An 18,257-nucleotide genomic window follows, 5' to 3' on the forward strand; every position below is an offset into this window, starting at 1 on the left:
ACCCGCTATTGCTCTCCGGGTCTGCCTGATCCGCCCTGGAGGCTTTCCTCTGTGCCCCTGTCCTGCACTAGTCTCCAGGGCGCCTGCCCCCCCTCACCGATGGTACTGTTACGCCGTCCGGGAGGGGGGCGATCTGTCACATGTTTGGTTCTGTTTTGCCCTTATTTGGTCAGTTTCCTGTGTTCTCATTATTAGTTAATCATCGTTCATTCGTTTCACCTGAGTTCATTAATCTTCTCATTTACTCCTTTGATTTCCCTGTCTTTATAAGTCCTGTGTTGTCCCCTGGTTCTTTGTCTGCTGTTTTACGTCATCCTAAATGTCTTCCATGTTTGTAATCATTAAAGATTTGTATTCTGAAGAACTCCTCGCTCCTTCGTCCCCAGCGCACCGTGACAGTTTCCTTCTAGCTAAATTTCACATACATAAAATCAAATTCAAATTGGATCTCTATATTCATCCTATGTGTCCACTTAAGGTAAACCTTTATACTACACTTTTACTATAATAAAACCAAGGTTCAAATTCTCAGGGGATTTGTATTTGTGTATACATTCTTTGTTTTTTCTGTTTTGTTTTTCTAACTGTATTGTGCCTTAATAGTTTGATGTATTGTACTGTTTAAAAAAAGAAAGAATCAGATAAAAGATTCACAAACCCGCTCCGAAGTTCCAACCTAAATCAAATCATTCGCGTTACGAATCAAATGATTTGCGAACCCACGCACTGAAGTTACAATCTGAATAGTGATTTGCGAACCCGGTACAACATTTTTATCTAAATCAAATAATTCATGATATGCACTTCGAAGCTCCGATATGAATCAAAAGATTCACAAACCTGCATCAAAGTTCTGATTTAAATCAAATTATACATGCTCTGAAGTTCCGATCTGAATCAAAAGATTTGTGAATCCACTCTGAAGATCTAATTCAAATGATTTGCGATATGTGCTTTGAAGTCTCGATCTGAATTAAATGATTCACGATACACGATCCGATTGGAGCGCTTCGAAACAGTGAATCATTTTGCGATGCAATGGTTTAACCGATACAGAGTTTAGAAAAGCTCAGTTTCAAGGACATAGGCTACTTTTTTCTACTGTATTTCTGGTGTACTAGTGTAACTTCTCAAGTAATATCAATGGTATGAGCTATTTCAGATGCGGCTGAAATTACAACCACAATGGTTACATATAGGCCTGTATTTAATTGTTTGATAAAAATGATGACAATTTAGTAGTCGCTCGATATTGGTAGGGACATGGCCCTAGCGTCCCAACTAAATTCTATGCCCTTGGGATGTAGTACTACAAAAAAGGCAACACAGCCCAATTTGGCACATTTTTACTCGTGTCCTGTAACCATAAACCGGTACTGTACAGGGTTCAAGACCAAAGTACGTACTTTTTGGATTTTGTTTATTTCAGTTACCGTTTATTTTACTTCATGGTTTAACAGTATTCCATATTTGCATACTGTATACTTATGTATACAGTGTGATAGTATGCTGTTTTAGAGCTTTTTTAACTCAGTGTTTGGTGTATAAGAAATGTGAGATTTATTATCACTTAAATTCACAAAGAATTGTTCAGGAGGAACAATAAAGAAACTCTCTTAAATCTAGCAAAATACGTCTCCCTTTGGCAATCTTGGTAGCAAATTTTGCAAGTTAAAATTACGAAATCAGCTCACTGCATCATGTCTTCACAGAGCAACGAGTGGTTATTTTAAGAGCTGCCCTTAAGCTCTTTTAGGACAACAACCTTTAATTTAACACGGGTAACTATCAAATAAAACAGACCAATTGAAGAACTCCATTCCTCAGTATGAAGGTCATAAAACAGCAAAGCTACAGCGGCAGCCAATATGAGCCATCAGATAAGTCATCAAGACGATTCAGCACTTCTTGCTCATGACAAATAGTGAACCTACGAGACCAGCGTGTCCTATAAAAGTACAGCATCAGCCTTTAGACATAAACACATTCATTGTGTATTTCTTACAGACAGTATTACATAATTACAAATTCAGCAAACAAATTTAGACTTGAATGTGCAACTTGATCAAACACAAATATTTTTTGGAAGATGCATTCAAAGGATGATGCATCTGTGTGTGATCAATTTCTCATAATCTTACATTACATCTACAGCATCCTATGTCACAAAATCAGTGTGATCATTCATATAAATCAATACCAGTCAGCGTTATTATTTTTTGTGGTAAATCTCTAGATACCACTGAATTGGCCTCCGGACACACTGGCACCATGATATGCCTGTTGCATATTTCATATGACAGAACATATGAGGCAATAGCACTGGAGCAGAACCGCAAAAACAACAGCACTGAAAATGAATTGCGTGGCCTTGTGTGACCTCTGCCTTTGGGGGGAGCCGCAGATGTCAGTTTTGTATAATCAATATATGGTGCATCTGTAATCATTCAAAAGTTGACTCACAGTTTACAGTAGAATATGTGTCTGGAAGAGGAACCACACACACAGAAAGGTTTCTATTTAAAAAAAATACAATTCAAAGAAGGTCTGAAATGTCCGAGGGGGAGCGTGCAAACAGAAAGAGAGCGTGGCGTCCTCTCTGTGGCAGAGCACTGAAGGTCGGGCCGTGCACAGAGCCGTTAAATCCTGAGACGCAGAGCCAGCCGCTCATTATCTTAGCAAAAAAAAAAGTACAAAATGAAGAATTGACTTTCTTTCAGTTCATGAGCTTGAATTTGATTTGAATTGGCCACATTTTACAGGAAGTTCAATTGAAATTTGATTTTTTTTTTAAATCAACACAGATAATGCATTATCTATCTATCTATCTATCTATCTATCTATCTATCTATCTATCTATCTATCTATCCATCCATCCATCCATCCATCCATCTTCTGCCCATCTATCCATCCATCCATCTATCTACTGTATCTGCAAATAATATGCAAAAATTATACAAATTATAAAGGTGGCATTTCCATCATCTATCTGTCTACAAAATACAGTAATTATGTATTTTGCTCTGTTACTGCACTAAAATACAAGTATCTGCACTTTATCAGAATAGTTTCATTTTTAGAATATTCTACTTTTACTTTTGACTCCCCTACATTTCAGAAAAAAAATATATATATATTATAAATATATATATAATATATATACCATTCCTTGCTAAATCAATGTGAAAACATTAATAACTCTAAATGAAAAAAATACGCCAATCAGTGTCGGTAGTAAAAGTCTCAGTCACTCATTTTTCTCATAAAAGTTTAATATTTCAGCCTGAAACACTGGTGCAACTGTGAATATAAAAATGCATTTCTTTTTCTTTTTGTCCAAAACAACTTTCATTCTCTTCTGTTGTTCACATATTCTCTCCTCAGGAAGTTTACTTTCTGTCTGCGGCTGTGCCAGACACAGCTTGGGTCATGAATATTAATGTTGCTTTGAGACGTTTGCCCTAACTGATTTGCTGAAGGCGGACATTGGTAGGTGAGAGCGCTAGCCGTGTGGGATTACAGTTTACCAGTTGTGTGTTTGTTCAGCCCACTGTCAAAGCAACCGGCTGGCAGAAGCTTCTGATCGACATTTTAAGAAGCAAACTACAAATTTTTCCTTCACACTGTGAAAAAGCAAAATAAACCTCTTTAAAACATAATGATTGTCACTCGAAGAGTGTGTGTATAAGCACAGTGGTTGTTTTGCCCCTGTAATGTGAGCAGGAGGATGAAGCAAATTGAACTGCCCCAGAAAATATTTTTGAAATACATTCTAAACTGTGCAGCTTAAGAAAATATATTTTTCAAATTGAAAACATATTTAATTTAAATGCCAAAATATATTACAAAATGTACTTCAAGGCACAATTATTATAGTTAATTAAACTAACTGTAAAAAAAAAAATAATAATTGTATATATATACTTCAACATAAATGAAATAAAAAAAACAATGTCAAAATCACAAAATTACAAAAACTTTAACTGAAGTTAAAATAAAAGAAGAATATATAAAAATAAGAAATCTATATATTTTTTTAATGATACTAAAATAATACTGCTTCAAGGAGCAATAACATGTTTTCAATATGAAAATAGATTATGGGTAAATGTAATTTAAATATATCAGATAATATAAATACATTTAAAAAATAAAAATTAAGCATTTTTTATTAAAATATTTCTATGCAAATATTTAATAATTTTTGCAATGCAAATATTTTAATAGCACTATTTGGAATTTATTTTATATTTTGAAATATTTATATGGGGCAAACTATAGTTTTAATACAGTACTTTTACTTTTAATTCTCAAGAATATTCAACGGTGAGTACTTTTGTACTTTTACTCAAGTAGGAATCTAAAATCCACACAAACTATCTAAAACATAATATAACCCATACCAGTTTCCTTCCTCCAATTGAACTCAGCAGACAGAAAATCCCACATGACATTGTGGTGGCGTTTATGTGCGCTCATCTCATGAATACAATAATTCCGGCGTGACATGAAGGCACATGAGGAGGTGGACCCTCTGCCACAGACGATATGGGCGAGCACGGCATTTATTAAGCATTACAGCCCAACGACGGCACATTAATTCCTCATGCTACTCCGTCCTCGAGACAATGCATGATGTTCATTCTGTCAGAGGAAAAGCTGCCTATATTTTGAATCAATAATTCATATTGTTACATGTGTGTGAGGAACAGGGGAAGAAAGGGTGAACAAAAGAGAACAGGCCTGACTAAACGGTAGGCTCGCCTTTGGCATCCTGCAGGTACAAAGAAATGTTTCCATTAAATTAATATTGGAAAATGAAAAGAAGTCTCGCTAGAAACAGGAAGAGAGACAGAAAGCCAATCAGCGGGAGAATCTGTACAAATCTAAGCGTAGAGGTTTCTGGCCAGATATTGCACTATGTAGCATAAAACTCACATCAACAGTAAGAGTATGGTTGTGAGCTCAGCATAAAGAAACTGAAGCAATCTGATTTGAAAACAAGCACTGAATGCACCTGTTATGACGCTGCCCTGCCGAAAATAACCCAAGAAAAAACTATTTAATATTACACCTTCATACTTGGAGTGTAATGAAGACAGAAATGCCATTTAATTAAAGAAAAAGTTCAACAAAAAATAATGCACTTACCAAAAGTTTTGGTAAGATTTTTAATTCTTTAGAAAGAAGTTTCTTCTGGTCAGCAAGGCTGCATTTATTTGATCATAAAATACAGTGAAGATATTGTGAAATATTGTTACAATTTCAATATATTTCACAATGCAATTTATTCCTGTGGTGCAAAGGTGAATTTTCAGCATCTTTACTCTTTAGTCTTCAGAAATCATTCTAATTTGCTGATTTGCTGCTCAAGAAACATTTAATTTCATTTTATTATCAGTGTTGATGTGCTGCTTAATATTTTGGAAACGTATTTTTTTTTTTTCAGGATTCCTTGATGAATAGAAAATTCAAAAGAACAGCATTTATTTGAAACATTTTGTAACATTGCAAAAGGTCACTTTCAATGAATTTAATGCATCCAAGCTAAATAAAACTAGTAATTTCTTTAAAAAAAATCTTACTGACCCCAAACCTTTGCACCGTATAGTGTATAAACTGGCACATTATGCTTAGTTATGTCAATGACATCAAACCTGCTGTTAAAAAAGTGCATTTTATTTTTTTTACCTGAATGCAACCACATTACATTTTACAGCTTTGGTGGAGTAGAATTCAACTTAAATATATCAGTCTTTAAAATGTCATATGACTTTCATAACACTCTCAATGTAATGTATAAGCTGTATGGACTACTTGTAAGGTAAGGTGTATTTCGTCCTTTCAGAACTTGATAGCTGTATTCAATGTTGTTGTATAGAAATATCTGTGTAGATTCTTTAGGATTACAGCATACAGGTTCATGAATCAACATGAGGATGAGGAAATAATGACAAAATTGTCATTTGTAGGTAAAAACAACCCCTTTAAAAGCATATTCCTTTAGTGCACGCTGAAGACATCTGCATAATACACTAACTAATGCCTAGTTTCAAAATCTTTGCCCAGTCACACGCTGTTAGTTAGCTGAGAGCAATATGCTCTGCCATCCCAAATAAAGGGAGTTTTATTCATTAATGTGACTCATTTTCTCATGTGACTATATATCTTGCCACATCACAGTAATTCATTTAGCCTGGAACTATTTTCATAATAATAGCCCGTGCTGGGTATTGTCAAGTTGGGTTTTTGTCAAGATGTAATTTCTTACAGTATGCGCAAAGAACTTTCATTTAACTATTACTATTAACAGTATTATTTATTTAAGGCCAAAAAATTAAAATTTGGTCATCATTTACTCATCCTTAAGTGGTTGCAAAGCTGTATTATATTCTTCTTGGCCATCGAAAAAAGACCTTCAAAATGTCCAAGCTGCTTCTACAACACAATTAAAGTGAATAGGGATATATACCGCCAAAGAAAATGCTATAAAAGCACCGCACAAGTAGCCCATAAAAGTTTTGACTTATTTTGACTTATTGAATTGAAGTGTGAACGAAATAAATATAATACATGAGGGTGAGTAAATCATTTTTGGGGGATTTATTCATTTAATTATCAAACAGATTCTATTTTAGATCAATTCTGTGGTTAGAGCACTTTCACACACAACACACAAAATCTGATCTCACACTGAACCATAGTAGATTATATTTTTTATGTTAAAAGAATAGTTCTCCCAAAAATGTGAATTTGCTGAAAATGTACTCACCTCAGGCTCAGGCCATCCAAGATGCAGATGAATTTGTTTCTTCATTAAAAAGGTTTAAAGGAATTTAGCATCACTTGTTCACTAATGGATCCTCTGCAGTGAATGGGTGCCGTCAGAATGAGAGTCCAAACAGCTGATAAAAACATGACAATAAGTAATCCACAACTCCAGTCTATCAATTAATCTTGTGAAGGGAAAAAACTGTTTGTATTAAACCATCGCTTCTGAACAACATACCAGACCATAATTCATAATAGGGTTTCCTCTAGTGATAAAGTCTATCCCCTGTTATCCTCCAACATATTTGTTTAGAACTGTTTTGGACTGTTTTCGCTTGTAAACAGTGATTGACCAGTGCATATTTCTCTCCTGATTCGAATGAGTTGACGTTTTTATTTATTTAATTTTTGTAATTTTTTTTACTGGAGAAAGCAATATTATGGATAGATGACTCATGTTTTAGATGGTAGCAGGATTACTTGTGGATTATTCTCATTTTGACGGCACCCATTCACTAAAGAGGACCAAACATCTGTAGTAATAAAGGAACAAACTCATCTACATCTTGGATGGCCTGAGGAGGAGTACATTTTCATCAAATTAAACATTTTTCGATTAACCTTTTTTTTTTTGTTTAAACTACCTTGAAGGTGATTTTACACCATGGATTTTCACAAACCTTCTCGGATTTCGTCACACAAAGAACCAGCACTGCAGTGGTGATTTGCTTACAAAATGTAAATTGCAATTAACAACCAAAATTAAACCAAAGCTTTAAGTGCTTGTATATTACTTAGTCTGATGCCCAAGGCAACACACAAAAAAAAACAAATAGACTACATCAGTGAGCGTATGCTAATTCCAAAGATATAACTCCAACCACACAGACAGATGCTTTCTGAATTTTCTTTTCAATCATTTTTTTTAGCTAATAGCTTCTGACCATATGAGTTGCTTAAAGCCAAATCATTCTTGTGTTCATTTTTGATGTTAAAACACTTTGTATATCACTTGAATGTGCAGGAACAATTATAAGTAAACCATGTGTTAGAATATTTTTCTCTGTGGTGGTTTCACAACTTTGCGCTGTGCTTTGATATGTCAAATTCTGGCTCAACCAATAGTGTGAATTGGGGGTGGGGTTATCTGATTGCAATAAGCATGGAATAAGCATGCTTAGGGCAAAGGAAAGGTATTTGAAAGTTATATGTGCAATTTTGTTGCACATATATAGAGTTGGGCATTACACTTAAAAAAATGATACCAATATCTATTATGAGGTGTATTAGGCAGCAGAGCATCAAACACAACCACTGTTATCCACCTTATTCCTAAATGCAGAAGTAAGCCTATGGCAGAGACCAGAAGCAAATGGCCACACCCATTTTTACGGGAAGAATAAGGTGGATAGTAAAAGACAGTTATAAAATTTAACTCTCTGGACAGTAAACAAACAGACCTGGTCTAAAATTAGAGATCTTTTCCTTAACCTATAGTTTTAACCTAAACACTAGATAGCTTTTTGGGGCAAAAAAGTAAAGTCAAGGTAAGTGTAGATTTAAATAATCAGAAATATAAATAAAATAGTTTAAATACAATAAATAATTATTTATGATACAGTTTCATGTATATAACAATAGTAGTAGAAATAATATAATATTACAGCATACCAAGTCTAATTAAAAATAAATATTGTGAAATATTACTACAGTTATATACAAATTTTAAATTATTTTTGTAATTTTTAGCATTTTTAAGAAATCAAATTGCTGGCATTGATGGCAAAGCTGAATTTTCAGCAGTCATTACTCCAATCTTAAGTAGAAATCATTCTAAGCAGTTATTTTAAAATGTCAATTATTTTAAAACTTTTAACTGCTATTGTACAAATTATTTGATCTTTTTTGCCCCATTGTCTCATTAAAATGTGAAATTTTGTAGTTTTCCATCTTGTCTCAAGGATTTCTAGATATGTTTAGAGAAAAAATATGACAGCACTAATTAAAAAATTATGTTTGCAGTGTTTAGACAGCAGACAGCGAGGGGTTTGGAACAGAGCTAAGTAGTCTCATCCTGAAAGTCTACACATAGTGCAAACTAAGCAGGAAGCACACTGAGGAAAAGACACTTCAAAATAGGTCACTGTGTCATTCTGCTATGAAGAATGAATCTATACTTCACCGAACGTTACCCCCCCAAATAGCATGCCTTGTCAGCTAATTAACGTCGTTCTCATGAGATCAATTCCATTCAATATTTCGTCTTCCTCAAGGCTTGTCGTTCTGGAAAGCATATGGTGGTATAGAGCCCCCGTGTCGCTCAGAGCATAGCTCAAATTCATCAGAACATATAGCTGTGGGCAGCTTCTTGGAAACCTTGTGAATCCCAAATCGTTGTCACGGAAACTGCAGAAGAAGTCAGGAATGATCAGCAGAGGGCCACCTCGTTCAACACCTCACATGGATGAAACATTCACCAGGTGCAGATACAGTATATGCTACACTCTTTATAATAAAGCTTTTTTGCAGTGATGCTATAGAACCTGGGTTCTACAAAGAACCTTTAAGTGAACAGTTCTTAAAAGAACTTTGTTTAGTTAAAAACATTTGAATAATCTAAAGAACATTTTTCCACTTTAAAGAACCTTTTGTGCAATTAAAAGATTCCATGGATGTTAAAGGTTCTTCATGGATCCATCAATACTAATAAATAACTTTTATTTTTAAGGGTGTAGGTGCTTTGTTAAAGATGTCAACACATCAGACCGAGTGGAAGCAGGACGTCCCAAACAGTAGGAAGCAAAATAATCCTGCTTTATAAGCCTTATTTTGGCTTGGATGTACATCACCTTTTGTAAGCAGCCAATGTCAAAAAGCCTTGCGACTAGCTCAGCAAAAAAATGGCCAATTATCTATTTACATCTTTAGCTTTAAATTATAATACATACCTTTTAAGGTCGTTTCTCAGTTTTTTTTCCCCCTGAGAAATCTTCAGTTCAGCAGCACTTGCATACACCAAACATTACCGTTTTAATCCTATCTATATTCTGAACAGTTTTATTGAGGAGTATGTTCATATAACATCTGCCTGATTTTATACAACATTTTATTCCTAAACATTCCTTTTTTTATATAGCTTTTGAGTATTTTCTATGGAAGCATGCTTGCTGCCACAGGATTAAAAAAAGTAAAAAGGCAAATGAAATTCATAATTTTTTCTTGCAATTGAAAACAAAAGTCAGAATTCAAAGAATTCACAATTAGATATTTTTATTTTTTATTCTGTAGAGACAAGATGTAAAATCGGAATTCTGAGAAAATGTCAGAACTCTGAGAACTCTCTTTGTCTTGTTTTTTTTTCTCAGAATTGTGATAAATGTCTGATTTGAGATATAAACTCAGATTTCTGAGTCAAAATGACAAGAATGAAAGTCAGAACGGTAAGGAAAAAAGTCAGAATTGTAAAATAAAAACTCACAATAACTTTAAAATATGTATATGCTCCTTAGTTAAAACAAGCTTCCATAATTGTCTGCTTTACGGAGTGATAAAAAGAGATATCCAAGACCTGTAAAAATGTTTGACTTTGAATTTTGAACCTGGCTTTATCCACAATGTTTATACTTATTTTTGGGAAATGCATGCAAATAAGTGCATATTACATGCATATTAAATTAGACAATGCCTTATTTCCATATATAAATAAAATCTCACAAAATGTGTGGATGAAATTCTTAATGTAATCAATCAACTTTGGGAGGGGGTGGGGGGAGTGATATGAACCACATACACACAAATTTTATTTTAGAATTCACCTGGTGTCTTGCCTTAGAGGGATAGCTCACCCAAAAATTAATATTCTGTCTTTAATTACTCACCCTCATGTTGTTCCAAATGCGTAAAACCTTCGTTCATCTTCAGAAACACAAATTAAGATATTTTTGATGAAATCCGAGAGCTTTCTGACCCTCCATAAACAGCAACAGAACTACTACGTTCACGGCCCGGAAAGGTAGTAAGGACATGGTTAAAATAGTCCATGTGATATCAGTGGTTCAACCGTAATTTTATGAAGCTGCGAGAATAGTATTTGTGTGCAAAGAAAACAAAAATAACGACTTCATTCAACAATTTCTTCTGATGCCACTTGACTAATTTAATAATGTCCTTACTACCTTTCTGGGCTTTGAACATGGTAGTTGCGTTGCTGTCTATGGAGGGTCAGAAAGCTCTCAGATTTCATCAAAAGTGTTCCAAAGATGGGGGGATCACGTGACCCTTCGACGGCGATGCAAGCTTAGTCTTTCGCTCTGCTCACTTTGCCACATATTGTAAGATCCTGTCAGTAAAATTTGAACCACTCTGCATTGGACCCATCATGAGTGCTAAGGCAGACAAAGGGGATCGGAAAAGAGAGATTGAGCAATCGCCAATGAAGAAAAAATTCAGAGATTCCGCCATCTCCAGAGAAGACCTCGACGATGCTATCGCTAGCCGTATTGAACTAGCATTTAAACAACAGCAAAACACTTTGAATTCGGTTGTGAATTCGGCAGTAAGAGATGCGATGGACTCTGTACTGATTCCAGCATTGCGCGAACTGCGTGAGGACATACAAGCGACCAACAAGTCTGTTAAAAAGCTAAGAGAGGAGTTTGAGGCCATAACTACAGCGGCGAAGCAGACACGTGACCGCGTTGATTCTGTGCAAGCAGATGCACGTGAGGATAGGAGGGCAGTCACGGACGTAAGAAATCAGCTGGAGCGACTCACCGAGAAGATGACGGATATGGAGGACAGGTGCAGGAGGAACAACGTACGACTGGTGGGGCTGCCAGAGGGGGCTGAGGGATCCGACGCGGCTGGTTTCCTCAGAGTTCATCTTCCCAAGTGGATTCCTTTCTTGAGGGGCCGTGACATTGAGATTGACCGGGCGCACCGCGTGTATGGCGGAGGGAGAGGCTCCGATCGGCCGCGCACTCTTATCTTCCGTGTACTGAGATGGCATGACAGATCAGATATCCTGAAGGGTGCTCGGCAGGCCTATCCGGTGAAATGCGCACAGAACAATGTTACACTACTATTTTTTCCCGACTTTAGTCCAGCTACAGCGATCAGGAGAAAGGCATTTGGTCCGGTTTTGAAGAAGATGACAGCGCTTGGCCTCCAGCCCTTCCTCATCTATCCGGCGGTGGTTAAACCACGGCACAAAGGGGAACAGAAAAGCTCGATTCCCCTCAGAAAGCGGAGGATTTTATCAGCTCCCTGTCTCAGCAGAAGACATATGCCGCGGCTCTGCGGGGCGGCGACGGGGGAACAGCGGCCGCTGTCTCTCCGGTCCAGCGGGAGGAACTTGATGGCCGGGATGGACATGGTTCTAGCTGCCCAGTAGGGGATGATGGTAGGATGGACATGGATGCTTGCTAAGTCTATTTTTGCTTTTTCTTCTCTCCTCTACTACCGAGATATTGTCCCTATATATCCGGTACAACGATCTCGTTGCTGGTAAGACTGACACTCCTTTTTTCTCTCTCTCTCTTTTGGAGGGGACTAATTGAGAGTAGGTTTAATTAAAAATATGTTTTGGCTGTGTGGGCCTTTCGGGAGACATGTCTTGCGTTGGAGTGGATCGGTCACGAACCATCACTATTTTTGTTGCTCAGTCAGACCTATGTTCTCGGTAATGTGCGGTCTGAGTTGTTCCTCGTTTATAGTTGTTGGTTGTTCAGGTTTTTATGTTGTTTTTACTTTTTACAACAGACATTTATACTGTTATTTATTTTACCTTATTTCTAAAGGGATTTTTCTTCTAGGAGGTTTAGTATCTAAAGTGCACGTCAGCCTTTACATGCTATTTACAGAATGGAAGTGCTTTTGTTTTTTTTTCATTTATTGAATACAATTTAGGGATTGTGAATATTCAATGCATACTCTAAATATTTTATCACTGAATGTGAATGGTTTAAATTCCGCTGTTAAACGAACCCGTGTGTTAGAATATTTACACCGTAAGTCTATTTCCTGTGCCCTAATTCAAGAGACGCATTTAAAACAATCTGACGTGACACGTTTTCAGAATAAATATTATAAATTAGTGGCTTTTTCCTGCGCTCAAAATAAAACTAAGGGGGTGCTTATCCTTGTTAATCGAAAGTTAAATTTAACAATTGAACACCTTGGTAGTGATGAGAAGGGTAGATTTGTGTTTATCCGATGCAAAATATATAATAATAGGTTAGCATTGGTCTCTATTTACGGTCCGAATGAGACAGACAGTGCGTTCCTTACACAGATTTCCAAAACATTACTTGAGCAGACTGACTGCCCATTAGTTGTGGGTGGGGATTTTAATGCTGTCATAAATCCTGCTTTAGATAAATCTCAATTTGATACAACAGCCAATCCATCTTCTAAATTACTGAATAAATTTATCACAGAGCTCAACTTAATCGATCTTTGGAGAATTCAGAATACTAAAGCTAAGGACTTCACTTTTTTTTCTAATAGACATAAGACTTTCTCTAGGATAGACTACATATTTCTCAGCCCATCTTTAATTTCGTCGAATTCGTCCATCTCTATATTACCAATTTTATTATCTGATCATTCTGCTGTGTTGTGCAGTGTTCCTCTTTCCGATGTTAAAGCCAAAGCCCCTAGATGGCGCTTTAACATATCATTATTAAGTAATCAGACTTTCATTACTTCATTAAAAGAATATATTAAGGAATTTCTTGAAATCAATATGCCCTCTGATGTGGATCCTCAAATAATGTGGGAATCGACTAAATGTGCCATACGAGGATTCTGTATATCTTTTTCTTCTACTCTTGCCAAAGCGAAAACTTACCAATTTACACAATTAGAAAATAAAATACAATCATTGCAAAACCTACAAAAACAACATTTTACTGAGCAACAGGCTACACAGTTGTCCTCTTTAAAAGAAGAATATGATTTACTTTCACACTCAAAGGCGGAATTTATTTTACATAGGACTAGGCAAAAATATTATTTTGAATCAGAGAGACCTAGTCATTTATTGGCCCTTAGGTTGAAAGAATGCGAGTCTAAGGCATATATTAGCGCAATAAAATCAACGGATGATCAGGTCACCATGAATCCTGCGGCAATTAATGACATATTTAAAGGTTTTTACATGAATCTGTATAAAGCCGAAACAGATTTTGATGAACCAATTTGTAAGCAGTATTTAAGTCAAGTCAAGTCAAGTCACCTTTATTTATATAGCGCTTTTACAATACAGATTGTGTCAAAGCACTTAACAGTATCAAATTGGAGGATAGAGTGTCAGTAATGTATAATGATAAGATTAAACACTCAATTTTCAGTTAAAGGCATTTCATTATTGAATTCAGAGATGTCATTGTCTAGCTCAGTTTAGTTTAAATAGTATCTGTGCAATCAAATCGGCGATAATCGCTAGAAATTAAGTGTAATTAAGTGTAATTTAGATAAATTGGAACTGCCTCGGATCTCACAGATGGATAAAGAATCTTTGGAAGCCCCATTAAGTTTGGAGGAGCTTCACGTCTCTCTAAAAAGCCTTCAAAAGGGCAAATCGCCAGGTCTAGATGGTCTCCGAATTATATTTAGAAATTTGGGATTTGGTAGGGACACTTATGCTTAATTCATTTAATTTTGCGATTGAACATGGGGTTTTTCATAGAGATCAAAAAACATCACTGATTTTATTACTTCTTAAAAAAGGGAAAGACCCATTAGATTGTTCCAGCTACAGACCGATTTCGCTTATCCCATGTGATCTTAAAATCTATGCTAAAGTTTTTGCTTTTCGTATGGAGAAGGTAATTCATAGTCTGATCAAGGAGGACCAAACTGGTTTCATCAAGGGACGCAATGCATCTGACAATATGCGTCGACTCCTTCATATTCTGGACTTTGCAGACTCCCACCCGACCCCTTGTGCGGTCTTTTCACTTGATGCAGAAAAAGCCTTTGACAGGCTAGAGTGGAATTATATGTGGGCAGTTCTGCAATGTTTCGGCTTCGGCGAACACTTCATTTCTATGATTAAGACATTATACCACTCACCTGCAGCATCAGTCATAACTGGTAATATTATTTCCCCCCCGTTCCCTTTGCAGCGGGGAACAAGGCAGGGATGTCCGCTTTCACCCTTATTGTTTTGTCTATCTCTTGAACCCTTAGCACAAGCCATCAGGAAATCTGAAGTATCGATTAAGATTCATGATCATAATCATAGTATTTCGTTATCGCTGATGATATTATTCTATATTTAGACCACTTTGATGTTTCAGTCTCTAGTGTAATTAAGGAATTTGATAATTTTAGTAGCTTATCAGGATATAAAATAAATTGGAGCAAATCTGCTTTAATGCCAATTAACAATGTTAAAGTCAATTCTTCTATTCCCTCATTTATCCCTATTAAGGAATCTTTCATCTATTTGGGCATTACCATATATAAAAACATTCATAAGATTGCCAGAGACAATTTTAATAATATCTTAGTTAAAATCAAAATGACATTCAAAGATGGAAGAATCTTAAAGTCTCTCTTCAAGGAAGAATTTCCACTGTTAAGATGAATTTGTTACCTCGATTTAATTTTTTTTCTCTATGCTACCACTTTCTCCCCCTCCAGGTTATTTTAAGGAGATTAACTCCATAATTTCTAAATTTATCTGGAATGATAAATGCCCCAGAATTAAACTTACCACATTACAACATCCTAATAGCGCAGGAGGACTGGCTGTACCAAATTTTGAACTGTATTATTGGTCATTCCAGCTTAAGGCTCTTCATAATTGGGTTGATCCTCAATCTACAGTTTCTTGGAGAGTGATTGAAGCTGACAAGGTTAAACCAAATAGACTCCAAGATATGTTATTTACTGGCACAGGAAAAAAAGGGGATAAGTATAAATTTGGTCCGGTTGTGGCCAACTCTATTAAAATCTGGAAAACGGTGGAACGTCGGATAGGAGGAACCTTCAAATTTTGTAATAGTACACCTTTATGGCACAATTTTAATTTTGTATGCGGAAATCGTCCATTTGTCCAACCCTCTTGGTCCTCTTTAGGTGTAAACACATGCGGTGATATATATGATAACCAGGGCCTATGTTCATTTCAGACATTAAGAACCAAATTTTGTCTACCAGCATCCGCATATTTTGTCTTTCTTCAGTTACGTTCTGCTCTCAAAGCGTATGGAGTTCCTTGGGCATCTCCCATCTCCTCTCATCCTATGCAAGATTGGATTGCACCATCTGTTGGTCGGCCGTCTGTTTCTTTAATATATAATAAGATTATTGATTGCTATTCAAACTATTTGGAATAGGGAATTATCTGACCTTAATTTATCTGTCGACTGGGAGAGAGTGTGGTCTAATCTCAGTTTAACATCTAAAAATCTGGCTCATCGTCTTATTCACTTCAAAGTCATTCATAGAGCATACATAACTCCTTACAAAAGATTTAAAATGAAACTACAACCGAATCTCAACTGCCATATATGTAATACTACATCATCAGGTACTTTTCTGCATATGTTTTGGGAATGTCCTGTCGTCATCAGTCTATGGACACATGTAAACCTGGTTTTATCATCCTTATTGCAAATGGATTGGTCTGTTAATCCAAGTTTGTGTCTTCTTAATGATGATTCTGATCTCTGTATAACCTCAATGCAAAAGAGAATGATGTTTGCTGGTTTTACAGCTGCGAAGAAGACAATAATACAAAACTGGTTTACACCGCACATGTGTGGAAAAACATATTGGATCCGTAGTCTCCTGCACATAGTGGCTTGTGAATGTACAACAGCACGAATCAATGGGGCCAAGCCTTCTACCATCGATGCTTGGCAGTGCTTTCTTTTTGATATACGTGACTGTATAAAGGAGTGACTTTTGTGTTTTTCTTGCCTTTCCCTCTTTCCCTCCCTTTGATTGGACTTTGAGATATTGAGTATGTGTCTGTTGTTGTTTTTTATTTTTTTTTATTTTTTTTATTTTTTTTATTTTGGATGTTATGTATAAAAAATAAATAAAAATGTTGATAACAAAAAAAAAAAAGTGTTCCAAAGATGAACGAAGGACTTATGGGTTTGGTACGACATGAGGGTGAGTAATTAATAACAGAATTTTCATTTTTGGGTGAACTAACCCTTTAAGTAATCTATTATACAGTCATTTTTATCGAATTTTAACCCTTAAGAGGGGATTCACGCAGTGATGGCATTGAAGCAGCAGGACGGCACGTGTGTGACTCACCCATTTCAGGATGGTGCCTCCCCTCCACAGGCACGCTGACCGTCCGTCGCAGCAGCTTGTTCCTGTGCGACTCCGAGCGCTGCTCGCGCATCAACAAAGGGTGAACCTGCGGGAGAGCAGAGATAAAGGTCAGCGCAAAGAGCATGGGGTCAATACGGCAAGCTGCAGGGCTCTGCGCTAAACCGGTCGGAAACCTCCGCTATTAAAACAACAAGCCCCGTTGAGATGAGACTCCTTGAAATAATAAAGCAATGGTGTGCTTGGGGTGAAGGGAGAAAATAATTGCAAACTTGTGTGTGTAATGTGTTTATTTAAGCCTTGGTATGGGGCTGCGTCCCACAGGAATTCTTCTTAATGCAGAAAGCAGATGGAGGAAAATATCTCAGCGCAGGTTTGCCTTCAAATTGCACAGGGCTTGTTTAGTGGCGTGGGTGTCTCTCCTGTGTTCACCAGCGCTATCCAGAGGGAGATACAATCGGGATATCAGGAGCAGGGCTGCAAAGGAGGCGATTACCTACAGTCTGGGGTGATAAATGAGTGGGGCAAGAGAGGATCAGACACTGAGCCCTATGGGAAGCAGCTAAAATGTTTCAGGGGTGGCCTTTGTCACTTGGCTGAAGTCACATGACCTGGCTACATTATGGGACACTCGTTCCGTTTTTATGCACATCTCAGCTTTTCAGATGTAGAGAAGAAAGCAGATTTATTAGAATATGGAATTTGATTCACACAGCTGACTTTAAGACAATATTGTGCGCTCTGCCTTAAGATGCATCAGTGTGGTTTGTCTTAGTTTTAAAAATGATAGATGTCTACGTTATGCTTTCTGTTAAAGCAAAGCAAGCTAAATATTATTCTTTAAAATAGATCCCCAGCAAGCTGCAATGAAATTACAGGAAGGATCAGCGCATAAAAAATGCATAACATCCAATAAATCCTTCATGACTTACTAGAAAGTATGCAAGATCGCTGTTTATTAACGCACATGCCCTTTTATGTGAACAATTATCTGCTATGCAGGCATTGCGGATATATGTTAAGGATAAACTTGGTGCACAACATTAACAATGAGTCAGTTTGCATAGAATGTGAGGCAGTTGTTTTAAGACTAGTTTTGACTAAATGTAAATGATTAGGCTTAAAGTAATATCAGAGTATGTGTCTGCTAAAGACAAATACCACCATATCCACAAAACCAGAAGAAG

At 36.5% G+C, this 18,257-nt stretch overlaps 1 protein-coding gene across 4 annotated transcripts in view; it reads right to left on the reverse strand.

Annotated features, from left to right (window-relative positions):
• The window catches only part of syngap1b (synaptic Ras GTPase activating protein 1b), a 150,442-nt gene that overhangs the window by 93,319 nt on the left and 38,866 nt on the right, over window positions 1-18,257 (reverse strand). For all 4 annotated transcript variants that reach the window (XM_058746622.1, XM_058746620.1, XM_058746621.1 and 1 more), the window contains exon 3: window positions 17,053-17,158. In XM_058746622.1, the coding sequence (XP_058602605.1) occupies window positions 17,053-17,158 (106 nt within the window). The remainder of the gene's footprint in view (window positions 1-17,052; window positions 17,159-18,257) is intronic.

This window comes from Onychostoma macrolepis, chromosome 16, assembly GCF_012432095.1.
Source record: "Onychostoma macrolepis isolate SWU-2019 chromosome 16, ASM1243209v1, whole genome shotgun sequence".
Classification (NCBI taxonomy): domain Eukaryota; kingdom Metazoa; phylum Chordata; class Actinopteri; order Cypriniformes; family Cyprinidae; genus Onychostoma; species Onychostoma macrolepis.